General features: G+C 57.9%; 2 protein-coding genes and 1 long non-coding RNA gene across 7 annotated transcripts in view; 1 reads left to right on the plus strand and 2 right to left on the minus strand.

Moving 5' to 3' along the window:
• Positions 1–22,525, plus strand: part of LOC101144552 (inactive rhomboid protein 1) — a 43,653-nt gene extending 21,128 nt beyond the window's left edge. For 2 of the 5 annotated variants that reach the window (XM_055380037.2, XM_063695370.1), the window contains 16 exons: positions 15,529–15,869; positions 16,774–16,987; positions 17,398–17,607; positions 17,683–17,805; positions 17,885–18,042; positions 18,526–18,780; positions 18,882–18,993; positions 19,119–19,193; positions 19,294–19,455; positions 20,045–20,145; positions 20,306–20,369; positions 20,758–20,852; positions 21,090–21,165; positions 21,235–21,335; positions 21,457–21,610; positions 21,825–22,525. In XM_055380037.2, the coding sequence (XP_055236012.1) occupies positions 15,553–15,869; positions 16,774–16,987; positions 17,398–17,607; positions 17,683–17,805; positions 17,885–18,042; positions 18,526–18,780; positions 18,882–18,993; positions 19,119–19,193; positions 19,294–19,455; positions 20,045–20,145; positions 20,306–20,369; positions 20,758–20,852; positions 21,090–21,165; positions 21,235–21,335; positions 21,457–21,610; positions 21,825–22,244 (2,637 nt within the window). In that variant the 5' untranslated portion in view covers positions 15,529–15,552 and the 3' untranslated portion in view covers positions 22,245–22,525. Of the gene's footprint in view, positions 1–2,388; positions 2,616–2,842; positions 2,901–3,021; positions 7,212–15,528; positions 15,870–16,773; positions 16,988–17,397; positions 17,608–17,682; positions 17,806–17,884; positions 18,043–18,525; positions 18,781–18,881; positions 18,994–19,118; positions 19,194–19,293; positions 19,456–20,044; positions 20,146–20,305; positions 20,370–20,757; positions 20,853–21,089; positions 21,166–21,234; positions 21,336–21,456; positions 21,611–21,824 lie in introns of those variants that run through there. The other 3 variants (XM_063695369.1, XM_055380036.2, XM_063695371.1) reach the window with 3 other exon arrangements.
• A 401-nt stretch (positions 22,526–22,926) lies between these two features.
• On the minus strand, positions 22,927–24,501 carry LOC134756692 (uncharacterized). Its single transcript, XR_010129741.1, has 2 exons — positions 23,973–24,501; positions 22,927–23,499 (listed from the first exon to the last, which is right to left on the minus strand). It is a non-coding gene; the product is annotated as an uncharacterized lncRNA (long non-coding RNA).
• A 49-nt stretch (positions 24,502–24,550) lies between these two features.
• On the minus strand, positions 24,551–26,929 carry LOC101143820 (U11/U12 small nuclear ribonucleoprotein 25 kDa protein). Its single transcript, XM_055380039.2, has 3 exons — positions 26,514–26,929; positions 25,022–25,112; positions 24,551–24,794 (listed from the first exon to the last, which is right to left on the minus strand). The coding sequence occupies exons 1-3, from the start codon at positions 26,580–26,582 to the stop codon at positions 24,685–24,687; spliced, it is 270 nt and encodes an 89-aa protein (XP_055236014.2). The 5' UTR covers positions 26,583–26,929; the 3' UTR covers positions 24,551–24,684.
• Between the last annotated feature and the right edge of the window lie 35 nt (positions 26,930–26,964).

Here is a 26,964-nt window from a genome sequence, read left to right on the forward strand (position 1 = left end):
GTATATACATTCCTTACAAACAAACAAACGGTAGATAAACAATGTTGTATAGGAACTTCAACACACACTGTACAATATTCCCACTTTGCTGACATAAGTTATGGAAATTTCGTGGTTTCCTTGAGTGTCGCTACCAGTATTTTGCTTCTCTGATGATTTTTATGAACTTCCTCATCTGTTAACTTCTCTCCAAAGTATGTCATGTCACGACATACTGCCGCTGCACGAACACGGCCAGTGTCTTCCTATTAAACATGTAGAATGCTTTCCTAATTTCTCTTTTTACTCTCTGTCTTTGTGTTCTGCATTTTCCTTACTTTTATTGTTGGAAACTCCAGAAAGTCAATCGTACTAATTTATCACGATTTGCTTCATTAATTTATACTATGCTTATATGGAATTTTGCCCAACAGACCTCATTACAATTTGGTCAAGGGCCCAGGGTTAGGGTTGTTTTAGGGTCAGGGCCAGGACCCAGGGTTAGGGTTGTTTTAGGGTCAGGGCCAGGGCCCAGGGTTAGGGTTGTTTTAGGGTCAGGGCCCAGGGTTAGGGTTGTTTTAGGGTCAGGGCCCAGGGTTAGGGTTGTTTGAGGGTCAGGGCCCAGGGTTAGGTTTGTTTTAGGGTCAGGGCCCAGGGTTAGGGTTGTTTTAGGGTCAGGGACCAGGGTTAGGCTTGTTTTAGGGTCAGGGCCCAGGGTTAGGGTTGTTTTAGGGTCATGGCCCAGGGTTAGGGTTGTTTTAGGGTCAGGGCCCAGGGTTAGGCTTGTTTTAGGGTCAGGGCCCAGAGTTAGGGTTGTTTTAGGGTCAGGGCCCTGGGTTAGGGTTGTTTTAGGGTCAGGGCCCAGGGTTAGGGTTGCTTTAGGGTCAGGGCCATGGCCCAGGGTTAGGGTTGTTATAGGGTCAGGGCTAGGGCCCAGGGTTAGGGTTGTTTTAGAGTCGGGGCACAGGGTTAAGGTTGTTTTAGGGTCGGGCCCCAGGGTTAGGTTTGTTTTATGTCCGGGGCCCAGGGTTAGGGTTGTTTTAGGGTCGGGGCCCAGGGTTAGGCTTGTTTTAGGGTCAGTTCCCAGGGTTAGGCTTGTTTTATGGTCGGGGCCCAGGGTAAGGCTTGTTTTAGGGTCAGGGCCAAGGGTTAGGGTGGTTTTAGGGTCAGGGCCCAGGGTAAGGGATGTTTTAGGGCCAGGGCCCAGGGTTAGGGTTGTTTTAGGGTCAGGGCCAGGGCCCAGGGTTATGTTAGTTTTAGGGTCAGCGCCAGGGCCCAGGGTTAGGGTTATTTTAGGGTCAGGGCAAGGGCCCAGGGTTAGGGTTGTTTTAGGGTCAGGGCCAGGGCCCAGGGTTAGGGTTGTTTTAGGGTCAGGGCCAGGGCCCAGGGTTAGGGTTGTTTTAGGGTCAGGGCCAGGGTCCAGGGTTATAGTTGTTTTAGGGTCAGGGCCAGGTCCCAGAGTTAGGGTTGTTTTAGGGTCAGGGCCCAGGTTTAGGGTTGTTTTAGGGTCAGGGCCAGGGCCCAGGGTTAGGCTTGTTTTAGGGTAAGGGCCCAGGGTTAGGTTTGTTTTAGGGTCAGGGCCCAGGGTTAGGGTTGTTTTAGGGTCAGGGCCCAGGGTTAGGCTTGTTTTAGGGTCAGGGCCCGGGGTGAGGGTTGTTTTAGGGTCAGGGCCCGGGCCCAGGGTTAGGTTTGTTTTAGGGTCAGGGCCCAGGGTTAGGCTTGTTTTAGGGTCACGGCCCAGGGTTAGGCTTGTTTTAGGGTCAGGGCCCAGGGTTAGGGTTGTGTTAGGGTCAGGGCCAGGGCCCAGGGTTAGGCTTGTTTTAGGGTAAGGTCCCAGGGTTAGGGTTGTTTTAGGGTCAGGGCCCAGGGTTAGGGTTGTTTTCGGGTCAGGGCCCAGGGTTAGGGTTGTTTTAGGGTCAGGGCCCAGGGTTAGGCTTGTTTTAGGGTCAGGGCCCGGGGTGAGGGTTGTTTTAGGGTCAGGGCCAGGTCCCAGGGTTAGGGTTGTTTTAGGGTCAGGGCCCAGGGTTAGGCTTGTTTTAGGGTCAGGGCCCAGGGTTAGGGTTGTTTTAGGGTCAGGGCCAGGGCCCAGGGTTTGGGTTGTTTTAGGGTAAGGGCCCAGGTTTAGGGTTGTTTTAGGGTCAGGGCCCAGGTTTAGGGTTGTTTTAGGGTCAGGGCCCAGGGTTAGGCTTGTTTTAGGGTCAGGGCCCACGGTTAGGGTTTTAGGGTCAGGGCCAGGGGCCAGGGTTAGGGTTTTAAGGTCAGGGTCACGGCCCAGGGTTAGGGTTTTAGGCTCTTGGCCAGGGCCCAGGGTTAGGGTTTTAGGCTCAGGGCCAGGGTCCAGGGTTAGGGTTTTAGGCTCAGGGCCCAGGGTTAGGGTTTTAGGGTCAGGGCACAGGGTTAGGGTTTTAAGGTCAGGCCCAGGTTTAGGGTGATTTCAAGGAAGTGACCTCACAATGACTCAAGCTACCACTTACTGTTGATTGTGACGAAATGCCAGCTGAGGCACATGCCTTGGGAGCTAAGTGGTTGCTGCCCTTGACTACTATGAAGACTGGTGTGGGAAGGGTCGCTTTGGATGCAGTTGAGCAGGGGTCCCCAACCCCTGAGCCATGGAGCCGTAAGGAGCCACACAGCAGGTGAGTGGTGTCGAGTGTGGGAGTGAGGGAAGCTTCGTCTGTATTTACAGCCACTCCCCTTTGCTCACATTCCCGCTTGAGCTCCACCTTCTCAGATGAGCAGCAGCATTAGATTCTCATAGGAGAACGCACCCTGTTGTGAACCGTGCATGTGAGGGATCTAGGTTGCGCTGTGCTTATGAGTATCTAGTACCTATTGAACTGTCACTTTCTCCCATCACGCTCAGGTGGGACCATCCAGTTTCAGGAAAACAAGCTTAACACACCCACTGATTCTACATTATGGTGAGTTGTATAATTATTTTATGATATATTGGATATATAATATGTATATATATTTATATATATGTAATAATGGAAATAAAGTGCCTAATAAATGTAAATGTGCTTAAATCTTTTTAAGCAGATTCTTCAGGCCCAGCATCTGCCTCACTGTGGACCCCCCAAGCCAAGCTCCCAACCTTTCAGCAGCTTCTACACACCCAGCTCCCGCCTGCCAGTGGCCTCTTCAGGCCCATGGGGCTCATTCCTCACAACAGCCTTTCCAGTCCCAGTTTTTCCCTTCCGGCGGCCTCTCCGGGCTGAGAACCTCCTCAAGTCGGCCTCTCCAGACCCACTTGCACCCTCCAGGCGTCCTCTCCGGGCCAAGCTCCTCTTCCTGGCTGCGTCTCCAGGCCCGACTCCTGCCTCTCAACAACCTCTTTGGACTCAGTGCCTACCCATCTCCTGGCGTCCTTGGTCGGCCCACAGCTTCATCAAGCCAAGCTCCCCAGGCCCAGGTCAGGCCTCACGGTGCCCCCTCCACGATGAGCTCCTGCCCTCCAATGGCACCTGCAGGCCCCAAATGGTCTCCGGTCGGTGGGCTCCTCCACGCCAAGCTTGGGCCTCCCGGTGACCTCTGCAGGCCCAAGTTGTCCTGAAGTCGGCATCTCCCGGCCGTGCCTCCCAGCAAGTAAGCAAGCTCTTTTGGCTCAACTCCTGCCCAGCTCCCAACCGCCTTTGTAGGTCCCGAACTTTCTCCAGCCAAGTTCTTTGGGCCTCATTCCTGCCGCCCGGTGGCCTGTACGGGCCCAGCAATGGTTGGAGAACGGCCTCTGCAGGTCTCGCTCTTGCCTCCCAGGGGCCTCTCCAGGCCCAGCTCTTGCCCTCACGGCGGCCACCCGGGGCCAAGTCCCTGCCTGCCTCCCAGCAGCCCTCATGCGGCCCAGCTCCTCCCTCACGGTGGCCTGTTGATGCCCATGCCTCTGGTACCCTGCCCAGAGGCATGAGCCCCTGCCACACACTGGCTCCTCCCACGCTGAGAGAGGTCAGCGTGAGCCCTTGCCTCACACCGGCCCCTCCCATGCTGAGAGAGGTCAGCGTGAGCCCCTTGCCTCACACCGGCCCCTCCCACGCTGAGAGAGGTCGGCGTGAGCCCTTGCCTCACACCGGCCTCTCCCACGGTGAGAGAGGTCAGCGTCAGCCCCTTGCCTCACACCGGCCCCTCCCATGCTGAGAGAGGTCGGCGTGAGCCCTTGCCTCACACCGGCCCCTCCCACGGTGAGAGAGGTCAGCGTCAGCCCCTTGCCTCACACTGGCCCCTCCCACACTGAGAGAGGTCGGCGTGAGCCCTTGCCTCACACCGGCCCCTCCCACGCTGAGAGAGGTCGGTGTGAGCCCTTGCCTCACACGGGCCCCTCTCACTCTGACAGAGGTCAGCCTGAGCCGTTGTCTCACACCGGCCCCTCCCACGCTGAGAGAGGTCAACATGAGCCCCTTGCCTCACACCGGCCCCTCCCACGCTGAGATAGGTCAGCCTGAGCCCTTGCCTCACACCGGCCCCTCCCACGCTGAGAGAGGTCAGCGTGAGCCCTTGTCTCACACCGGCCCCTCCCACGCTGAGAGAGGTCAGCGTCAGCCCTTGCCTCACACCAGCCCCTCCCACGCTGAGAGAGGTCAGCGTGAGCCCCTTGCCTCACCCCGGCCCCTCCCATGCTGAGAGAGGTCGGCGTGAGCCCTTGCCTCACACCGGCCCCTCCCACGGTGAGAGAGGTCAGCGTCAGCCCCTTGCCTCACACCGGCCCCTCCCACGCTGAGAGAGGTCGGCATGAGCCCCTTGCCTCACACGGGCCCCTCTCACTCTGACAGAGGTCAGCCTGAGCCCTTGTCTCACACCGGCCCCTCCCACGCTGAGAGAGGTCAACATGAGCCCCTTGCCTCACACCGGCCCCTCCCACGCTGAGATAGGTCAGCCTGAGCCCTTGTCTCACACCGGCCCCTCCCACGCTGAGAGAGGTCAGCCTGAGCCCTTGCCTCACACCGGCCCCTCCCACGCTGAGAGAGGTCAGCGTGAGCCCTTGCCTCACACCGGCCCCTCCCACGCTGAGAGAGGTCAGCGTGAGCCCCTTGCCTCACCCCGGCCCCTCCCACGCTGAGAGAGGTCGGCGTGAGCCCTTGCCTCACACCGGCCTCTCCCACGGTGAGAGAGGTCAGCGTCAGCCCCTTGCCTCACACCGGCCCCTCCCACGCTGAGAGAGGTCGGCGTGAGCCCTTGCCTCACACCGGCCCCTCCCACGCTGAGAGAGGTCGGCGTGAGCCCTTGCCTCACACCGGCCCCTCCCACACTGAGAGAGGTCGGCGTGAGCCCTTGCCTCACACCGGCCCCTCCCACGGTGAGAGAGGTCAGCGTGAGCCCCTGCCTCAACAGGCCACCGTGAGGGAGGAGCAGGGTCGCACGCGGGCTGCTGTGAGGCAGGCAGCGACTTGGGCCTGGGAGGTCGTGGTGGGGCGAGAGCTGGGCTTGGAGACTCCCCTGGGAGGCAACAGCAGGGCCTACAGACTCTGTTCTCCAGCCGGAGCTGGGACTGTTCAGGTACTGGGAGGTGGGATGTGGGTCTGAAGAGCTTGGTTGCAGAAACTTCGGGGTCTACAAACGCAGGCGGGAGCTGAGCCAAAAAAGCTTGTTTGCTGGGAGGCGGGAGATGCAGTCAGGAGAAACAGCTGTGCCTGCAGAGGCCGCCATGCGGGAGGCGGAGGCCGGGCCTCCTCAAATCGGCCTCTCCAGACCCACTTGCAGCCTCCCGGCATCCTCTCCGGGCCCAGCTCTTCCTCCCGGCTGCGTCTCCAGGCCTGACTCTGGCCTCCCAACAACGTCTTTGGACTCAGCTCCTGCCCAGCTCCCAGCAGGCCCAAGTCGTCGTCAAGTCGGCCTGGAATTGGGCCCGGAAGAGCAGCAAGTCGGCCTCCCCGGGCCCAGCTCCGTCCTCTCGGTGGCCTCTCCAGGTGCAAAACTTCCTCGAGTCAGCCTCTCCAGGCCCAGCTCCTCCTGCCTCCCAGTGGCCTCTTTCAGCCCAGACCAGCTCATGGCTCTTGGCGGCCTTCCCAGGCCCCGCTTTTGACTTTTGGTGGCCTCTTCAGGCCCAGAACTTGACCTCCAGTGGGCCTTTGCAGGCCCGGCCTCCTGCCTCTCGAAGGCCTGCACGGGCCCGGACTCACAGCGGACTCACAGCGGACTCTCCATGCCCAGCTAGCTCTCGCCTCATTGCGGCCTCCCGAGTCCAAAGCTCCTGCCTCTCGGCTGCTTCGGCAGGCCCAGCTCCCGCCTGCCAGTGGCCTCTTTAGGCCCAGCTCATTCCTCACAACGGCCTTCCCAGGCCCCGTTTTTCCCTTCTGGCAGCCTCTTGGCCTCTAATTTGTTTATCTTTTGTGTATAAATCCCAAAATATTGAATTTTGGAATATTTCCACCATTATGTAAATATTTTGGTAGGTGATTTATTTGGGGTGAGTTTCTGCACCAAGCCCGAATTTTTTATTTTATTTTCCTTATTATTTGGTGTTAAACAGGTTTAATGACGGTCATGGCAACTGTTTGGCACAATGAAAAATATCGCCCATGATCAACGTGTTCTGTTCTGGGGAAGGGGGCAAAGGCAGGGTGAATCACTTTCTTAAAAAGTATAGCTCAAGTTGGGAGTGCAGAGGGAATGGGGAGAAAACCCTCCCACTGCCTGTGTCAAAGTGCAGGAGCCCCCACCCCCATACTCACCTGAGTCCAGCCCCTCTGGGGAAAGAAGGGGTGCATGAACTCCCCCTAGTCCACAGGCACCTCCCTGTGGCCCAAGGCCCTCTTCACACTCCATCTTGTAGCCCCAACAGGAGCTATTTTCCGAAAAGTGAAAAGCTCTGAAGGTCGCACAATTCATGGTATGTACACCTCCCTCACCAGGGGCTGCAAAGTGGCCTGGAGCTCCATACTGAGTAGAAGTCTTTGGGCCAGAGTCAGCATCTGGCTGACGGTCCGGATATCCTGGTTGGAGTGACCCTGGTGCACCCTGCCAGGGCCTGGTGCCGCTTGCTGAAGATCATGACCGCCACTCATGGGCCACCGATGTGGTCCTTGTCCCATTTGTTGGGGCTGCGTCCATCCTTCTCAGAAGATGAGTCCTGTTCCTTGCGCAGGGCACTGAGGGACTGGGCCTGACATCATCTGAGTGGTAGAGGCAACTGGGTGTCAGGAGACATGATGGAGAGGAAAGCATCATCATGGTCATTCTCTGTCTCTCTGTCCAGCAGGGACTCCCCTGAGGGGCCCAGGGCTCCTCCTCCTTGGTGGGAGGTGAGCTTTTAACAGGTTCCACCACCCCCAAAGTGTGTGGGGTTGCGGGCCCTGGGCTTTCAGGGCAGGTGGCTCCAGGGGGCCGCCCAGGGTCAACACTCCCTGTGCCACCTGGTGGATGCTCATGAGCAACAGCTGCCAACTTGGCAGGTTGTTTTCTCTGGTTGGAGGCCACTGAGTAACTGGCAGGTTGCTGGGCCTCGTGTGGCTGCAGGGAGGGGTCAGGAAGGGGATGGAGTACCAGGGGAACACGGCCACAGAGTGACCTTCCACATTCCTCCACACGAACATGCTGACGCCACGGGAGGCCTCAGTGAATGCAGGCCTGGGGGCCGAGTACTTGGTCCGGGCAGGGAGTTCCTGGCAGGGGCTCACACCTCACCCCCTCCTCAGCCCAGGTGGCTTGGGCCCAGAGAAGTGGGGGTTGGAGAGGAGCAGAAGGCCAGGCCTCAAGTTTTGTTTTTTTTGTTTGTTTTTTTGTTTTTGAAATGCAGTTTGACTCTTGTCACCCAGGCTGGAGTGCAGTGGCACGATCTCAGTGGCCTTCATACCTGGCTAATTTTTTGTATTTTTACTGGGGGTGGGGTTTTGCCATGTTGGCCAGGCTGGTCTTGACCTCCCGACCTCAGGTGATCCACCCACCTCAGCCTCCCAAAATGGGATTACGGGCATGAGCCACTGCTCCCAACTTCATTCATTTTTACTTGAAAAACTCCGTTAAGCATTTTTTTAAGGTAGACCTAGTGGTCCTGAATGCCCTCAGCTTTGTTTGTCGAGGAAGCACGTTATTTCTTTTTTCTTTCTGAAGGACAGCTTTGTCAGACATAGTATTAGTTGCTGGCACTTTTTTTCTTTCAGCACTTTGAATGTATTATTCGATTCTGTCCTGACCTGCAAAGTTTCTTTAACTTTTGACTATTTGATTATATTGTGACTTGGTGAGTATCTATTTGGTTTGAACCTCTTTAGGAATCTTTAAGCTTCATGGATTTAGATGTCTAAATCTTTCCCATGATTTAGGCAGTCTTCAGCCATTGTTTAAATAAGCTTTCTTCTCCTTTCTCTACTTTCCTTCTCAAACTCCCATAACCTGACAATGGTTTGCCTAATGGTGTCTTGTTGGCTTTCTTTTCTCTGTCTTTTTTTTTTTTTTTTTTTTTTTGAGACACAGTCATGCTCTGTCACCCAGGCTGGAGTGCAATGTGTGGTCTAGGCTCACTAGGGTTAGGGTTAGGGTTTTAGGGTAAGGGCGAAGGGTTAGGGTTTTAGGGTAAGGGTGAAGGGTTAGGGTTTTAGGGTAAGGGCAAAGGGTTAGGGATTTAGGGTCAGGGCCCAGGGTTAGGGTTTTAGGGTCAGGGCCCAGGGTTAGGGTTTTAGGGTCAGGGCCCAGGGTTAGGGTTTTATGGTCAGGGCCCAGGGTTAGGGTTTTAGGGTCAGGGCCCAGGGTTAGGGTTGTTTTAGGGTCAGGGCCAGGGCCCAGGGTTAGGGTTGTTTTAGGGTCAGGGCCAGGGCCCAGGGTTAGGGTTGTTTTAGGGTCAGGGCCCAGGGTTAGGGTTGTTTTAGGGTCAGGGCCCAGGGTTAGGGTTGTTTTAGGGTCAGGGCCCAGGGTTATTGTTGTTTTAGGGTCAGGGCCCAGGGTTAGGTTTGTTTTAGGGTCAGGGCCCAGGGTTAGGGTGGTTTTAGGGTCAGGGCCCAGGGTTAGGGTGGTTTTAGGGTCAGGGCCCAGGGTTAGGGTTGTTTTAGGGTCAGGGCCCAGGGTTAGGGTTGTTTTAGGGTCAGGGCCCAGGGTTAGGCTTGTTTTAGGGTCAGGGCCGAGGGTTAGGGTTGTTTTAGGGTAAGGGCCCAGGGTTGGGGTTGTTTTAGGGTCAGGGCCCAGGGTTAGGTTTGTTTTAGGGTCAGGGCCCAGGGTTAGGGTTGTTTTAGGGTCATGGCCAGGGCCCAGGGTTGGGGTTGATTTAGGGTCAGGGCCCAGGGTTAGGGTTGTTTTAGGGTTAGGGCCCGGGGTTAGGGTTGTTTTAGGGTCAGAGCCCAGGGTTAGGGTTGTTTTAGGGTCAGGGCCCAGGGTTAGGGTTGTTTTAGGGTAAGGGCCCAGGGTTAGGGTTGTGTTAGGGTCAGGGCCCAGGGTTAGGGTTGTTTTAGGGTCAGGGGCCAGGGTTAGGGTTGTTTTAGGGTCAGGGTCAGGGCCCAGGGTTAGGGTTGATTTAGCGTCAGGGCCCAGGTTTTGGGTTGTTTCAGGGTTAGGGCCCAGGGCTAGGGTTGTTTTAGGGTCAGGGCCCAGGGTTAGGGTTGTTTTAGGGTCAGGGCCCAGGGTTATGGTTGTTTTAGGGTCAGGGCCCAGGGTTAGGGTTGTTTTAGGGTCAGGGCCCGGGGTTAGGGTTGCTTTAGGGTCAGGGCCCAGGGTTAGGCTTGTTTTAGGGTCAGGGCCCACGGTTAGGGTTTTAGGGTCAGGGCTAGGGCCCAGGGTTAGGGTTTTAAGGTCAGGGCCACGGCCCAGGGTTAGGGTTTTAGGCTCTTGGCCAGGGCCCAGGGTTAGAGTTTTTGGCTCAGGGCCAGGGTCCAGGGTTAGGGTTTTAGGCTCAGGGCCCAGGGTTAGGGTTTTAGGGTCAGGGCCCAGGGTTAGGGTTTTAGGGTCAGGGCCCAGGGTTAGGGTTTTAGGGTCAGGACCCAGGGTTAGGGTTTTAGGGTCAGGGCCCAGGGTTAGGGTTTTAGGGTCAGGACCCAGGGTTAGGGTTTTAGGGTCAGGGCCCAGGGTTAGGGTTTTAGGGTGAGGGCCCAGAGTTAGTAGGGTTTTAGGGTCAGGGCCCAGGGTTAGTAGGGTTTTAGGGTCAGGGCCAAGGGTTAGTAGGGTTAAGGGTCAGGGCCCAGGGTTAGGGTTTTAGGGTCAGGGCCCAGGGTTAGGGTTTTAGGGTTAGGGCCCATTGTTAGGGTTTTAGGGCCAGGGCCCAGGGTTAGGGTTGTTTTTGGGTCAGGGCCTGGGCCCAGGATTAGGGTTGTTTTAAGGCCAGGGCGCAGGGTTAGGGTTGTTTTAGGGTCGAGGGCCAGGGCCGAGGTTTAGGGTTGTTTTATGGTCAGGGCCAGGACCCAGGGTTAGGGTTGTTTTAGGTTCAGGGCGAGGGCCCAGGGTTAGGGTTGTTTTAGGGTCAGGGCCACGGCCCAGGGTGAGGGTTGTTTTAGGGTCAGGGCCAGGGCCCAGGGTTAGGGTTGTTTTAGGGTCAGGGCCAGGGCCCAGGGTTAGGGTTGTTTTAGGGTCAGGGTCAGGGCCCAGGGTTAGGGTTGATTTAGCGTCAGGGCCCAGGTTTTGGGTTGTTTCAGGGTTAGGGCCCAGGGCTAGGGTTGTTTTAGGGTCAGGGCCCAGGGTTAGGGTTGTTTTAGGGTCAGGGCCCAGGGTTAGGGTTGTTTTAGGGTCAGGGCCCAGGGTTAGGGTTGTTTTAGGGTCAGGGCCCGGGGTTAGGGTTGCTTTAGGGTCAGGGCCCAGGGTTAGGCTTGTTTTAGGGTCAGGGCCCACGGTTAGGGTTTTAGGGTCAGGGCTAGGGCCCAGGGTTAGGGTTTTAAGGTCAGGGCCACGGCCCAGGGTTAGGGTTTTAGGCTCTTGGCCAGGGCCCAGGGTTAGAGTTTTTGGCTCAGGGCCAGGGTCCAGGGTTAGGGTTTTAGGCTCAGGGCCCAGGGTTAGGGTTTTAGGGTCAGGGCCCAGGGTTAGGGTTTTAGGGTCAGGGCCCAGGGTTAGGGTTTTAGGGTCAGGACCCAGGGTTAGGGTTTTAGGGTCAGGGCCCAGGGTTAGGGTTTTAGGGTCAGGACCCAGGGTTAGGGTTTTAGGGTCAGGGCCCAGGGTTAGGGTTTTAGGGTGAGGGCCCAGAGTTAGTAGGGTTTTAGGGTCAGGGCCCAGGGTTAGTAGGGTTTTAGGGTCAGGTCCAAGGGTTAGTAGGGTTAAGGGTCAGGGCCCAGGGTTAGGGTTTTAGGGTCAGGGCCCAGGGTTAGGGTTTTAGGGTTAGGGCCCATTGTTAGGGTTTTAGGGCCAGGGCCCAGGGTTAGGGTTGTTTTTGGGTCAGGGCCTGGGCCCAGGATTAGGGTTGTTTTAAGGCCAGGGCGCAGGGTTAGGGTTGTTTTAGGGTCGAGGGCCAGGGCCGAGGTTTAGGGTTGTTTTATGGTCAGGGCCAGGACCCAGGGTTAGGGTTGTTTTAGGTTCAGGGCGAGGGCCCAGGGTTAGGGTTGTTTTAGGGTCAGGGCCACGGCCCAGGGTGAGGGTTGTTTTAGGGTCAGGGCCAGGGCCCAGGGTTAGTGTTGTTTTAGGGTCAGGGCCAGGGCCCAGGGTTAGGGTTGTTTTAGGGTCAGGGCCAGGGCGCAGGGTTAGGTTTGTTTTTGGGTCAGGGCCAGGGCCCAGGGTAGGGTTGTTTTAGGGTCAGGGCAAGGGCCCAGGGTTAGGGTTGTTTTAGGGTCAGGGCCAGGGCCCAAGGTTAGGGTTGTTTTCGGGTCAGGGCCAGGTCCCAGGTGTAGGGTTGTTTTAGGGTCAGGGCCAGGGCCCAGGGTTAGGGTTGTTTTAGGGTCAGGGCCAGGGCCCAGGGTTAGGGTTGTTTTAGGGTCAGGGCCAGGGCCCAGGGTTAGGGTTGTTTTCGGGTCATTGCCAGGGCCCAGGTCTACGGTTGTTTTAGGGTCAGGGCCAGGGCCCAGGGTTAGGGTTGTTTTAGGGTCAGGGCCAGGGCCCAGGGTTAGCGTTGTTTTAGGGTCAGGGCCAGGGCCCAGGGTTAGGGTTGTTTTAGGGTCAGGGTCAGGGCCCAGGTTTAGGGTTATTTTAGGGTCAGGGCCAGGTCCCAGGGTTAGGGCTGTTTTAGGGTCAGGGCCAGGGCCCAGGGTTAGGGTTGTTTTAGGGTCAGGGCCAGGGCCCAGGGTTAGGGTTGTTTTAGGGTCAGGGCTAGGGCCCAGGTTTAGGGTTGTTTTCGGGTCAGGAGCAAGGCCCAGGGTTAGAGTTTTTTTAGGGTCAGGGCCAAGGGTCAGGGTTAGGGTTGTTTTAGGGTCAGGGCCAGGGTCCAGGGTTAGGGTTGTTTTAGGGTGAGGGCCAAGGCCCAGGGTTTGGGTTGTTTTAGGGTCAGGGCTAGGGCCCAGGATTCAGGTTGTTTTAGGGTCAGGCCCAGGACCCAGGGTTAGGGTTTTTTTAGGGTTAGGGCCAGTTCCCAGGGTTAGGGTTGTTTTAGGGTTAGGGCTAGGGTCCAGGGTTAGGGTTGTTTTCGGGTCAGGGCCAGGGCCCAGGGGTAGGGTTGTTTTAGGGTCAGGGCCAGGGCCCAGGGGTAGCGTTGTTTTAAGGTCAGGGCCAGGGTCCACGTGTAGGGTTGTTTTAGGGTCAGGGCCGGTGCCCAGGTGTAGGGCTGTTTTAAGGTCACGGCCAGGGCCCAGGGTTAGGGTTGTTTTAGGGTCGAGGGCCTGGGCCCAGGGTTAGGGTTGTTTTAGGGTCAGGGCCAAGGCCCAGGGTTAGTGTTGTTTCAGGGTCAGGGCCAGGGTCCAGGGTTAGGGTTATTGTAGGTTCAGGGCCCAGGTTTAGGGTTTTAGGCTCAGGGCCAGGGCCCAGGGTTAGGGTTGTTTTAGGGTCAGGGCCAGGGTCAGGGTTGTTTTAGGGTCAGGGCCAGGGCCCAGGGTTAGGGTTGTTTTAGGGTCAGGGCTAGAACCCAGTGTTAGGGTTGTTTTAGACTCAGGGCCAGGGCCCAGGGTTAGGGTTGTTTTAGGGTCAGGGCTAGGGCCCAGGTTTAGGGTTGTTTTCGGGTCAGGAGCAAGGCCCAGGGTTAGGGTTTTTTTAGGGTCAGGGCCAGGGGTCAGGGTTAGGGTTGTTTTAGGGTCAGGGCCAAGGTCCAGGGTTAGGGTTGTTTTAGGGTGAGGGCCAAGGCCCAGGGTTTGGGTTGTTTTAGGGTCAGGGCCAGGGCCCAGGGTTCAGGTTGTTTTAGGGTCAGGCCCAGGGCCCAGGGTTAGGGATGTTTTAGGGTCAGGGCCAGGGCCCAGGTTTAGGGCTGTTTTAGGGTGAGGGCCAGGGACCAGGGTTATGGTTGTTTTAGGGTCAGGGCAAGGGCCCAGAGTTAGGGTTGTTTTAGGGTCAGGGCTAGGGCCCAGGGTTACGGTTGTTTTAGGGTCAGGGCCAAGGCCCAGGGTTAGGGTTTTTTTAGGGTTAGGTCCAGGGCCCAGGGTTAGGGATGTTTTAGGGTCAGGGCCAGGGCCCCGGTTTAGGGTTGTTTTAGGGTCGAGGGCCAGGGCCCAGGCTTAGGGTTGTTTTAGGGTCGGGGCCAAGGCCCAGGGTTAGTGTTGTTTCAGGGTCAGGGCCAGGGCCCAGGGTTAGGGTTATTGTAGGTTCAGGGCCCAGGTTTAGGGTTTTAGGCTCAGGGCCAGGGCCCAGGGTTAGGGTTGTTTTAGGGTCAGGGCCAGGGCCCAGGGTTGGGGTTGTTTTAGGGTCGGGGCCAGGGCCCATGGGTAGGGTTGTTTTAGGGTCAGGGCTAGAACCCAGTGTTAGGGTTGTTTTAGACTCAGGGCCAGGGCCCAGGGTTAGGGTTGTTTTAGCGTCAGTGCCATGGCCCAGGTATAGGGTTGTTATAGGGTCAGGGCCAAGGCCCAGGGTTAGTGTTGTTTCAGGGTCAGGGCTAGGGCCCAGGGTTAGGGTTATTGTAGGTTCAGGGCCCAGGTTTAGGGTTTTAGGCTCAGGGCCAGGGCCCAGGGTTAGGGTTGTTTTAGGGTCAGGGCCAGGGTCCAGGGTTAGGGTTGTTTTAGGGTCAGGGCCAGGGCCCAGGGTTAGGGTTGTTTTAGGGTCAGGGCTAGAACCCAGTGTTAGGGTTGTTTTAGACTCAGGGCCAGGGCCCAGGGTTAGGGTTGTTTTAGGGTCAGGGCTAGGGCCCAGGTTTAGGGTTGTTTTCGGGTCAGGAGCAAGGCCCAGGGTTAGGGTTTTTTTAGGGTCAGGGCCAGGGGTCAGGGTTTGGGTTGTTTTAGGGTCAGGGCCAGGGTCCAGGGTTAGGGTTGTTTTAGGGTGAGGGCCAAGGCCCAGGGTTTGGGTTGTTTTAGGGTCAGGGCCAGGGCCCAGGGTTCAGGTTGTTTTAGGGTCAGGGCCCAGGGTTAGGGTTGTTTTAGGGTCAGTGCCCTGGGTTAGGGTTGTTTTAGGGTCAGGGCCCAGGGTTAGGGTTGTTTTAGGGTTAGGGCCAGGGCCCAGGGTTAGGGTTGTTTTAGGGTCAGTGCCCAGGGTTAGGGTTGTTTTAGGGTCAGGGCCCAGGGTTAGGGTTGTTTTAGGGTCAGGGCCCAGGGTTAGGGTGGTTTTAGGGTCAGGGCCCAGGGTTAGGGTTGTTTTAGGGTCAGGGCCCAGGGTTTGGCTTGTTTTAGGGTCAGGGCCCTGGGTTAGGGTTGTTTTAGGGTCAGGGCCCAGGGTTAGGGTTGTTTTATGGTCAGGGCCCAGGGTTAGGCTTGTTTTAGGGTCAGGGCCGAGGGTTAGGGTTGTTTTAGGGTAAGGGCCGAGGGTTGGGGTTGTTTTAATGTCAGGACCCAGGGTTAGGTTTGTTTTAGGGTCAGGGCCCAGGGTTAGGGTTGTTTTAGGGTCAGAGCCCAGGGTTACGGTTGTTTTAGCGTCAGGGCTGAGGGTTAGGGTTGTTTTAGGGTAAGGGCCCAGGGTTAGGGTTGTGTTAGGGTCAGGGCCCAGGGTTTGGGTTGTTTTAGGGTCAGGGGCCAGGGTTAGGTTTGTTTTAGGGTGAGGGCCAGGGCCCAGGGTTAGGGTTGATTTAGGGCCAGGGCCCAGGTTTAGGGTTGTTTTAGGGTTAGGGCCCAGGGTTAGGGTTGTTTTAGGGTCAGGGCCCAGGGTTAGGGTTGTTTTAGGGTCAGGGCCCACGGTTAGGGTTCTTTTAGGGTCAGGGCCCATGGTTAGGGTTGTTTTAGGGTCAGGGCCCAGGGTTAGGGTTGTTTGCTTCCCCCCGCCCATCATACTTAGCATCTTTTAACCAATACATTCACTTATTTAAAAAGTTTATTGTCTAGACTGTAAGCTCCAGGATTGCAGGGATTTTGTCTCGTTTCTCCGCCAATGTGCCTCAAGTACCTAGAGCAGTATCCTGACCATAGTGTGTGCTCACATAGTTGTCCCATGGACTTATGTTGTCTGAGGACCTAGGATGTGCCCAGCACTGTCTGCTGGGATGAACAAGGCAGGCACAGAGAAAGTCGGTGCTGAGCACACGGTAGTGCTCTGACAATGGGGGACATGAGCGCCACAGCTGGGCTCATCACTGCTTCTCCCTCCTCCCGGGTCTGGGTGCAATGAGTCTTCAGATGTCAGCGTTGTCATTATTGAATAACACACCATGCCCCGCAGGCCTGCCTTGCTCTGCCAGGAACCATGAGTGAGGCCCGCAGGGACAGCACGAGCAGCCTGCAGCGCAAGAAGCCACCCTGGCTAAAGCTGGACATTCCCTCTGCGGTGCCCCTGACGGCAGAAGAGCCCAGCTTCCTGCAGGTAGGCCCTGGCCTGCAGGGACTGTGGGTGCCCCCTGTCCAGCACCCTCACCATGACCCTGTTGCCCAGCCCCTGAGGCGACAGGCTTTCCTGAGGAGTGTGAGTATGCCAGCCGAGACAGCCCACATCTCTTCGCCGCACCATGAGCTCCGGCGGCTGGTGCTGCAACGCCGGACGTCCATCACACAGACCATCCGCAGGTACCAGCACTGCCCAGCTGCTCCGTGGGGTGGGAGCTGGGGGCTGGTGGGGCAGAGGCAGGGACACTGAGGATGGGAATGAGAACAAGGGCCCTCCTGTTTCAGCTTCCTCCTCCGTCTCGGTCCCCACATCCCCTTGCCCTCCCCCTGTTCTGGAGACTGACGGCTCTCACCCCACTACCCTGCTCCACTCCCTTCTCTTCAGCACTCACTCTCTCCTTCTCTGTCTCCACCACCCGGATGCTCTGGCCTCTTAGCAGCCGACAAGTACGCTTTGGGCGTGTCCACACTCTGCCCCTCTTGGGTCCCCGGGCTGCCCGCAGGGCCTTCCCACAGCGCCAGTCTCTCTCTTGGTCCCTGCTCAGGTATCTCATTACAGGTCATGAGTGTGTTGGTGTTTTCTGGCATGTGCTTGGCATGTGGCCTCTTGGGAGCTGCCAGTGTGGTTGGCATTCCCTGGGGCTCCTAATGGCAGGTGCTGGCAGTGTTTTTGTTTGCATGTCCAAGTGCTGTGGACAGCCTGCCTGGGCCTGTAAGCACCTGCTGTCTGAGCTTTGTGGTGTCCTGGGGCCAAGCTCTCTCGGGTTGAGCTCTCAGCTCCTTCTCTGGACTCAGTGTCTCCCCTCAACTGCCCCTCAGGGATGGTGGGGTGAGGGCCTCTGTGAAGCACTCAACCGGGCAAGGCCTGCCAGCTGCGGTCTAGTGGAAACTTCGAGTTGGCTAACAGTTCAGGGGGTGGCCGGAACCCGCTCATCCTCTTATTAGACCTTGCCCACCCAGACCCTGGCCCCTGGAGTGACTACAGGCCTGGGGCAGGGCATGCTGCCCCGGAGGAGGGCCTTTGAAGTCCCCTGCCTGGGAGGGGGTGATCTGGCTGCCCCTTGCTGAGTCCCTGCCATGCCAGGGGGACCGCCGACTGGTTTGGAGTGAGCAAGGACAGTGACAGCACCCAGAAATGGCAGCGCAAGAGCATCCGTCACTGCAGCCAGCGCTACGGGAAGCTGAAGCCCCAGGTCCTCCGGGAGCTGGACCTGCCCAGCCAGGACAACGTGTCGCTGACCAGCACCGAGACGCCACCCCCACTGTACGTGGGGCCGTGCCAGCTGGGCATGCAGAAGGTATGCCTGCCTGTTGCTGCCTCCTGCAGGCCCCTCCTTCCGCTCTCAGGGGCTGGGGCTGCGGACACAGCCAGCCTGAGCAGAAGGGACTCTCTGGGAGCTCACAGTCTGGAAGGGCAGTCAGACAGCCTGCTCGTGAAGGCACCTGAAACAGTCTCTGGGAAAGGGGTGCCTTGGGATGGGGACATGGTCTTGGGATTGCACCAGGGGGCCAGTGTCTGGATGGGAGAGCATTCCAGGCAGGACTTCTAGGTGCTGTGGGGTGGGAGTGGTGGCCATAGAGCTGTCCAGGAGCCCGTGAGGAGTCAGGAGCAGCAGTCACGCTGTCTTTGCAAGGCCTCTGTGCCTCTGGGTGAGCTAGGAGCCCCCCATGGTCCTGACTCCAGCATCTCCTCTCCTCTCCTCTCCAGATCATAGACCCCCTGGCCCGTGGCCGTGCCTTCCGTGTGGCAGATGACACTGCGGAAGGCCTGAGTGCCCCACACACTCCCGTCACGCCGGGTGCTGCCTCCCTCTGCTCCTTCTCCAGCTCCCGCTCAGGTTTCCACCAGCTCCCGCGGCGGCGCAAGCGAGAGTCGGTGGCCAAGATGAGCTTCCGGGCAGCCGCAGCACTGATGAAAGTGGGTGCAGGGGCCAAAGGTGGGGTTGGGGGCCGACCCAGCAGCCGGGTCTCACGCTCACTTCCCCGTCCCCAGGGCCGCTCCGTCAGGGATGGCACCTTTCGCCGGGCACAGCGTCGAAGCTTCACTCCAGCTAGCTTTCTGGAGGAGGACACAACTGATTTCCCCGATGAGCTGGACACATCCTTCTTTGCCCGGGTAAGAAGTGCCCAGGGCGTCCCCCCACCCCCCGTTCCCTTCCTCCCTGTGTCCACCCTGACCTCATGTGTTTGCTCAGGAAGGTATCATCCACGAAGAGCTGTCCACATACCCGGATGAAGTTTTCGAGTCCCCATCGGAGGCAGCGCTAAAGGACTGGGAGAAGGCACCGGAGCAGGCGGACCTCACCGGCGGGGCCCTGGACCGCAGCGAGCTTGAGCGCAGCCACCTGATGCTGTGAGTGCGGCAGGCAGGGAAGGGGGGCAGAGTGAGACCCCAGGGCCCGTCAGGAACAGTTGGGCGAGTATCGGCATTCACCTCTGTGGGCAATGGAAGGGGTAGCCTCAGGGACTGGGAACTCACTACTCACTGGCCACCAGGGGTGGGAGAAGCAGGGCTGGGCATGGCCCCAGTCTCATGGCTTGCCTGTGGAATGGGACAGCAATCTTAGAACCCAGGGGCTGGGCAGAATCCAACGGGGAGGCGGAGGCGACAGAGGTGATACTTGCTGAGTTGCAGAAGACAGTGTGTCCCCGTTCCAGCTCCCTGCCATCCCCGGAGGCCCGCAGTGTTGCTTTTTTACTGGCAAGGAGAAGGCAGATGCCGGGCGACTTGCGCAGCATATTCACCAGGATAGAGACAGGGTGCCCTGGTGCCCCCGGGGAGGGACTGCAGCAGTTTGCGGGGCTGGGGCGGGAGGTGAATGCCTGCTCCCTCCAGGCCCTTGGAGCGAGGCTGGCGGAAGCAGAAGGAGGGCGCCGCAGCCCCGCAGCCCAAGGTGCGGCTCCGACAGGAGGTGGTGAGCACCGCGGGGCCGCGACGGGGCCAGCGTATCGCGGTGCCGGTGCGCAAGCTCTTCGCCCGGGAGAAGCGGCCGTATGGGCTGGGCATGGTGGGACGGCTCACCAACCGCACCTACCGCAAGCGCATCGACAGCTTCGTCAAGCGCCAGATCGAGGACATGGACGACCACAGGTAGGCGCGGCAGGCAAGGCCTGGGTTGGGATGGAGGCTCCTGGGGGAGGGTGGGGGCTCCGGGTTGGGGATGAGGCCCCCGCTGACGCTCCACCCCGCAGGCCCTTCTTCACCTACTGGCTTACCTTCGTGCACTCGCTCGTCACCATTCTAGCCGTGTGCATCTATGGCATCGCGCCCGTGGGCTTCTCACAGCATGAAACGGTGGACTCGGTGAGCCCCTGTGCCTTCACTGGGCCCAGACGAGTGGAGTCTGGGCACTGGACCCCCTCCCGACCCGCTCTGGGAGGAGAGGGCCAGAGTCGGGGCCCGTCTGATCCCGCTCCCCAACCTCCCAGGTGCTGCGGAACCGCGGGGTCTACGAGAACGTCAAGTACGTGCAGCAGGAGAACTTCTGGATCGGGCCCAGCTCGGTGAGGGCGGGGCTGGGGGCGGGGCTGGCGGGGGCGGGACCTGGAGGTGCCCGGCGGGCAGGAGGCCTGGACTGCGGCTGCTCGTCTCCCTCGCCCGCAGGAAGCCCTCATCCACCTGGGCGCCAAGTTTTCGCCCTGCATGCGCCAGGACCCGCAGGTGCACAGCTTCATTCGCTCAGCGCGCGAGCGCGAGAAGCACTCCGCCTGCTGCGTGCGCAACGACAGGTCGGGCTGCGTGCAGACCTCGGAGGAGGAGTGCTCGGTGCGTTTCCCCGCCCTGGACTCCCGCCCTCGTCTGCCCCGTGTTCGCTCTTTCCTTCAGAATTCAGATAGACTCGGCAGAGTGATCCTTCGCCCTTGTTCCTGGCACATCCCGCCGTCCTTACGCGCAAGGCCTTTCTTGTCATATTCATTGCTCCTTATCCCCACCCTCCCCCATCTCCAGCTCCTCGCCCCGCAGACCATCATCTGATTTGGTCTTTTGATTTGGGTGTACTCTTCCAGCGTGTGTCTTAAAGCTTACATAAGTGGTATTTGCCTCTTTTCCACTAAGCAATTTTTAACAAAATTCATCCAAACTTTCATCACATCATCTTATGTGGAAGTGCCATAGTCCATACCAGTTCCCTGATTTAGGACACAGAGGTTGTTTCTGATTTTCAGCTAACAGGAATTATGCTGTCAAACTCCTTGTAAGAGTCTTTTCCAACATGCACGTGTATCTCAAGAGTGGGGGTGACTTGTAGAAGCGGAGGGAGGAGCTCAGTGGTTTTGCCTTCGCCTCCTGACTCGCTGCGTGCCCCTCATTGCCCTGACCCAACTGGACCTGACCCTGTGTCCCCCTCCCACAGTCCACGCTGGCAGTGTGGGTGAAGTGGCCCATCCATCCCAGCGCCCCAGAGCTTGCGGGCCACAAGAGACAGTTTGGCTCTGTCTGCCACCAGGATCCCAGGTTAGTCCTGCCGGCAGCTCTCTCACCTGCCTTCGTCCACACCTTACCCGGGGGCTGTGGTGCAGAGGGTGTAGGGGCTCCTCTTGTTGGTGACTTGGCTGGAAGGGTGCCAATGCTAGGGGCTTGAAGCCGGGTCTGACCACATACTTGGCTCATGCAGGGTGTGTGATGAGCCCTCCTCCGAAGACCCTCATGAGTGGCCAGAAGACATCACCAAGTGGCCGGTGAGCTGCAGTTGGGGGTTGTTAGGGAGCCCTCCGTGTCATGCGGGGGAGAATGCCACACCCCACCCACTGGTGATACCAGAGATTCCCATCATGGGACCACCTCACGTTTTCAGAGGCTGTGCACCTGACCTTTGCACAGCCTGTCCATCAACCAGCGCCTGCCCCTCTGAGCAAGTAGATCAAGAGAACTAGATGGAGACTTGAAAGGTCAAGTGACATTATTCCAGTTTGATAGAGACTCAGTGTGGTGGCCTGCTTGAAATCAAGGAAGCCACACCGTTTTCTGCTTTATGAGCCCACCCATCTTTGCCTCTACCCCCAAACGTGGTGTGGGGCCAAAGGTTGGGGGAGGCCCTGACCCAGCTCATCCTCATTTGTGACCCAGATCTGCACCAAAAACAGCGCCGGGAACCACACCAACCATCCCCACATGGACTGTGTCATCACAGGACGGCCCTGCTGCATTGGCACCAAGGGCAGGTACGTGTGCGTGCCAGCGAGTGCAGCTGGTCTCTGGGCTCAGAGCATCGCCCTAGGGCGTGCCTTCTCCCTAACCAAATCCTGAAATAACCCAGTATACCAAGGGTGTGGGGTTAGACGGGGTCTGCACTTCCTTGCGGCCAAAAAAGGTGGGTAGGTGCGGCTGAAACTTGCCCTGGATGCCAGCAATCCCCCTCTGCAAGGCAGCAGTCTCCGAACCCTGGCCTGCCTTTCTAGGTGTGAGATCACCTCCAGGGAGTACTGTGACTTCATGAGGGGCTACTTCCATGAGGAGGCCACGCTCTGCTCTCAGGTAGGTCTGCAGAGTGTCCGTCGTTCCCCTCCCCCAGCTGCTGTGATGCTGATATGCTGCTCTGCGCAGGTGCACTGCATGGATGATGTGTGTGGGCTCCTGCCTTTCCTCAACCCCGAGGTGCCTGACCAGTTCTACCGCCTGTGGCTATCCCTCTTCCTGCACGCCGGGCAAGTGACACTGTGGGCCGGGTGGGGGGTCTCAGGGTCCTCAGGATTGGCTGGCTGGGGGTGGCAGAGAGGTCACTTCCCTGCTGAATGTCTCCCGACCCCCGCCTGCTACTGACTACAGGATCTTGCACTGCCTGGTGTCCATCTGCTTCCAGATGACTGTCCTGCGGGACCTGGAGAAGCTGGCAGGCTGGCACCGCATAGCCATCATCTACCTGCTGAGTGGTGTCACCGGCAACCTGGCCAGTGCCATCTTCCTGCCATACCGAGCAGAGGTAAGGCTGGCCCTCAGGGTGGGGATCCTCCCGTGTGCACCTGCAGCCTGCTGTGAACCTGTCCATATCGAGCACTGAGTCTGGGAGCATCTCCAGTTGGATCCTCGGTCCCAATATGCTCTGGGCCATGGGAAGTGGGGCACAAAGATGAGGCCTTGGGTCCAGGGGGCCTGCCCAGCCCCATGGCCTTACAGCTACCCCAACCATCCCCCAGGTGGGTCCTGCTGGTTCCCAGTTCGGCATCCTGGCCTGCCTCTTCGTGGAGCTCTTCCAGAGCTGGCAGATCCTGGCGCGGCCCTGGCGTGCCTTCTTCAAGCTGCTGGCTGTGGTGCTCTTCCTCTTCACCTTTGGGCTGCTGCCGTGGATTGACAACTTTGCCCACATCTCGGGGTTCATCAGTGGCCTCTTCCTCTCCTTCGCCTTCTTGCCCTACATCAGCTTTGGCAAGTTCGACCTGTACCGGAAACGCTGCCAGATCATCATCTTTCAGGTGGTCTTCCTGGGCCTCCTGGCTGGCCTGGTGGTCCTCTTCTACGTCTATCCTGTCCGCTGTGAGTGGTGTGAGTTCCTCACCTGCATCCCCTTCACTGACAAGTTCTGTGAGAAGTACGAACTGGACGCTCAGCTCCACTGAGCTGGCTGCGGGCTCCAGCGGCCGTGTGCTCCAGCAGGCCAGAGCCAGACACGACAGCCCTGAGCCTCACAGGCTTACAAAAGTCACCTGCTCCATGTGGGGACTGGCCTGTTTCCTGAACACAGACCTCTTTCTTGTGCCTTGTTCACTTCTGTTGAACCCCTCGTACTGCCGGGCATTTATTATACTACTTCTTGTCATAACCTTCTAACTTGTTTCTTGACGACCACCTCATGTGGCCAATAAATGGACTGGGAGCGTTTTAGCTGCCATTAACTTGACCAGGACTTCCCCATCCTTCTTTGTTTCTGGCTGGAAGCTGTGGAGGGAGGTCCTGCAGGCCCCTTGTGGCTGACTCACCCGGGCAGGGAACTGAGTGTCAGATACAGTCACGGGCTCTTTCACTTCCCAGTGAAATCCTTCAGCCAGGCACGTGCACCTTGCTCTTTCTCCTTAGAGTGGCTGGTAGCAGACGCTGGGACAGGGACCTAGGGATGTGCTGTCACACCCTCCCCACATGCTGGGAAGCACCCCGCCCCCACCCTTAGCAGCTCCAATTTCCACCCCACACTCCCTCCCTGTCCACGGAACCTGCTGCAGGGAACCCTAAAGGCTGAGGCTGGAGGGCCCACACACAGCTGTGCTGTGCTCGCTGCCACCGTGAGCTCCAGGATGCAAACCCTAAAGCCGCTCTGCTTTTATTTCCTCCTTGCTGTGGAGATCATGGTAACACAGTTGTGTGGTTTGGGGAGTGGCGTGGCCTCAAGGCTTTGGTGGTGTGGCGCCATCTTGGACTATAGGACTCGCCTGTACCAATTCTCTCCCCTTAACTCACCTCTGTGATGGGGCAATCTGTCTTTGCTACCCAAGTTACTGTGGGTTTTTACTTTTCAAACTAAGAAGCAAACAGGTTTATTTTATACACTGGGCCAGGCCGTGGGTCTGCCATGTGACTAGGGCATTTGGACCCAGGGAGAGGTCAGTCTCAGGCCAAGTACATGAAAGGAGGGAGCACTGGCTCACCCTGTCCTAGTCCTGAGGGCCCCCAGGTTGATGCTGACAGTTCCTGTTGGGCATGCCTGGGGTGAGGCCACCACAACGTCCTTTCTGTGAAAGAGGCACGATGACTCGAGGACCCATTCCTGCTGGGAAAAAGCTCAGCCACCAGTGATGAAGAGGGTTGTCCTGTCTGGAGGCTCACTTTTGCCTCAGCTTTTTGATGAAGGAAACCTCGTCTCGATTCCGGATGCCGTAGCTGAAAAAGAAGGAAAGGTATAAAGCACCTGCCCTACAGAAGGACATATCTGTGACTCCCCTCCTGAGGCTGTGGAGGACCACGAAGAAACAACAGAGGGGAGGCGTGTGGCTTCTGGGAAGGCCAGGAAGTAGCAGTGGCCATCCTCTCACAGACCCAGAAGCACTCCGACTCAGAAGTCCCTGGGGCAGGGAACTGAGTGTCAGATAGAGTCGCAGCCTTTCGCCTCCATGCCCACTCTGATTTCCTCCCTCCTGGCACTGTGTAGCCCTAAGCTGCCACTGGTGGGAAGCAGCAAGGCCCCTCCAGGTGCCCTCTGCCTGCCATTCTCCTAGTGGGGAGGGCCCCAAGGAAGCTCCTTGGAGGAGGGTGTTATCTCCGGAGAGGGAGTCGCAGCCCTCTGGCAGAGCATGGGGGACTAAGGAGCAACAGAACAGCCGTGCCCTACGGCTCCGGATGTGGCCGGCACTTACTCTTGGAGCTTCTTTCTATCTTCCGTGAGTTTCTCTCCTGCAGAGGTCAGATGGTATGTCCTCCACACGTAGGACCCGCAAGAGGGGAACACAGGTAGACCACATGCCCTGAGCAGGGTGAGCTGAGTGGCTCTGCATGACGTGGGCTTGAGGCATGCAGCCCTATGGGACCTGGGGCAGCTGTCCTCCCTACCTGGGCTGTTGTGTACAATGTACAAATTGGGTCTGAGGCAGCTACAAGGAGGCTCTGTTCTCAGAGGGCTGTTTGGGGCGGCTTGGCCAAGCGCACCTTGCTAATACAACAGGTGACAGTGTTGAGACTCAGTGAACAGGACAGTTGATCCAATAGGAGAGTGAGGGCTGACAGCACCCAGGTGAGAAGGGGATGGGAGCCCCTACAGGTGTACCATCCATAACTAGGGAGGCCACTTCCAGACACACTGGAAATTCCCGACGGTGTCCCCAAGTGAAGATACCCAGCAGCTCGGATGGGGTGATGCCGATGGAAGAGCAGAATGTTGGGGATGGCCGAGGCAAGAGTCCCAGGCACAGAACGACCCGCACTGTCTGAACTCTTGTGACAGGGAGCTCATCACTTCAGTGGTGCTGTACTCATGCAGAGCTGAGAGCTGTTTCCAGGTGGTGCCTGGTGACAGTGCCAAGAAGGGCACTAGCCCCAGGAAGGGCTATAATGAAGGGAATGTTGTTCCACTTACCAGCTGATGTGCTGAATGCCCCCTTCACGCTCCTGCTTGAGCTGCACGTATCTCTGGATGGCCTTCTTCAGGTCCAGGACTGTGGCACTCTGCACTACAACCACGGCTGCAACCACGGACACAGATGGGAGAAGATCCATGGTGAGAACCCAAAGCCATAGCCTCTGATGGCAGGAAAGGAACCAACACCTCTGTGCACAGGGCAGGTTTGTGGTTGCCCCAGTACCCCTGGGTATGGCCTGTGAGTTTCTGAGCAGGCTGACCAGCACTGTTACATCTTCCTGCTGTGAAAGCCTGGACCACATAACCTGAAGGGAGGAGGGCAGCACTTACGCATTACTTCTCCATCCATCTTGCACACTCGGACCGTCATTGCCTGGCCGTATTCTAGGGCTATCTGGGAGTTGACTTCTTCCAAAGTGACCTACAAAAGACCAAGGGCAGAAGTGGGAACCCTGGCTCTCTTTACCACCTTGAGCAACACCAAAGAACAAGCCGATAGTGGCCAAAAAGTGGTGCCCCATTTTACGAAGGGCAAGGAAGGGTGGTTGCCCGTATGTTACGGTTTCCCAATTCATCAGAGCCCTAATCTCATGTTCCACTCACATTTTAATGTCCATAGTGGACAGAGTCTCTGGGGGAAACAGGTGCTAAGAAACAGGCAAGAGAATAAACTCACATGAGGACCTGCCCCCAGGGGTGGGTAGGGGCCTGTCGGTTCACCCTGAGTATATCCCTGATCATCAGGACCCAGGCCAGGGCTCGGGACTGAGTAAAGCAGGTGTGCAAAATTTACCGGGGCAGCAAAACACGGTAATAACAATGAATATTTTAATACAACATTTAAGAAATACAAGGCAATTAAAATATCCATGATGAGCAAAATATAAAACATTTAAAATTGGCCGGGCGCGGTGGCTCACGCCTGTAATCCCAGCACTTTGGGAGGCCGAGGCAGGCGGATCATGAGGTCAGGAGATCAAGACCATCCTGGCCCAACATGGTGAAACCCCGTCTCTACTAAAATACAAAAAATTAGCCGGGCGTTGTGGCGCGTGCCTGTAGTGAACCCGGGAGGGGGAGGTTGCAGTGAGTGGAGATCGCACCACTACGCTCCAGCCTGGAAACAGATCAAGACTCAGTCTCAAATAAATAAATAAATAAAAAGACAGTATCGTCCCAAAGCATGATACTGATGCTTCGACACATGATTGACGCTTGAGGCAAATGGAACAATCAGTACTACTAATCTTGCTCTTACTTAAAACTAAGCTTTTTCGTTTACCGTAGGCTCTTTTTTTGCATCAGCTTTGACTTTTAAAGGTATTACAGGCCGGGGGGTGGCTCACACCTATAATCCCGGCATTTTGGGAGGCCGAGGCAGGAGGATCGCCTGAGCCCAGGAGTTTCAGACCAGCTTGGGCAACATAGTGAGACTCCCTCTGTACCAAATATTTAAAAATTAGCCGGGTGTGGTAGCGCGCACCTGTGGTCCCAATTACTCGGGAGGCTGAGGTGGGAGGACGCCACTGCACTCCAGCCTGGGCAACACAGCAAGACCCTGTCCCCCGAGGCCCCTAAATACAATTACATTAAAATGTCATTTAATGCCACTCACTAATGAGGTTTTTGGTTCCTCTGTAAGCTTCGCGCCCCAGGCGAGTGCGCCCGGCCAAGGTTAAAACCCTCGTTTACGCCCAGAGGCGCCTTCCTCAGCCTTGGGCCGCAGCCTCCCACCAGCACCTTTGGAGGCTGCCGGCGCCCGGATGCCCGGCCCCTGGGGGGACGACTCCCGCGCCCCCAGCCCCCGCCCGCACGCACGCACCTGGATCGGCAGATCGCAGAGCAGCGGGTCCTGCACCACCATAGCCAGACCCTCCTGGAACACGTCCATGGCCTCGGAGTGCGGCAGCGCCTCTTCTTCGTCCTCATCTTCCTCTTGCGCCTCGGGCCCACCCGCGGCCTCCGTCTCCTCCAGGGCCGCACCTCTCAGCGGGGCTCTGCCCGCACTGCCAGTCCGCACTAGGGAGGCCAAGCGCGCACGCGCACGAACTGCGGCCCGCCCCAGCGAGGCCGCCCAGCCATTGGCGCGCCGAGGGGTGGGGCGGCTGCAGTGGCCAATGACAAGTGCGAGACGGCCTGCAGCAGGGCTGCGAGCGCGGAATCGCCCTGTCTATTGGTTGGTTGGTGTGGCGGGGAGGCTGCCAGGACCAATGTGAGCTCGAGGCGGGCGGGGAGGCTGCCAGGACCAATGTGAGCTCGAGGCGGGCGGCGCG

The sequence above is a fragment of the Gorilla gorilla genome, chromosome 11, assembly GCF_029281585.2.
Source record: "Gorilla gorilla gorilla isolate KB3781 chromosome 11, NHGRI_mGorGor1-v2.1_pri, whole genome shotgun sequence".
In the NCBI taxonomy this organism is placed as follows: domain Eukaryota; kingdom Metazoa; phylum Chordata; class Mammalia; order Primates; family Hominidae; genus Gorilla; species Gorilla gorilla.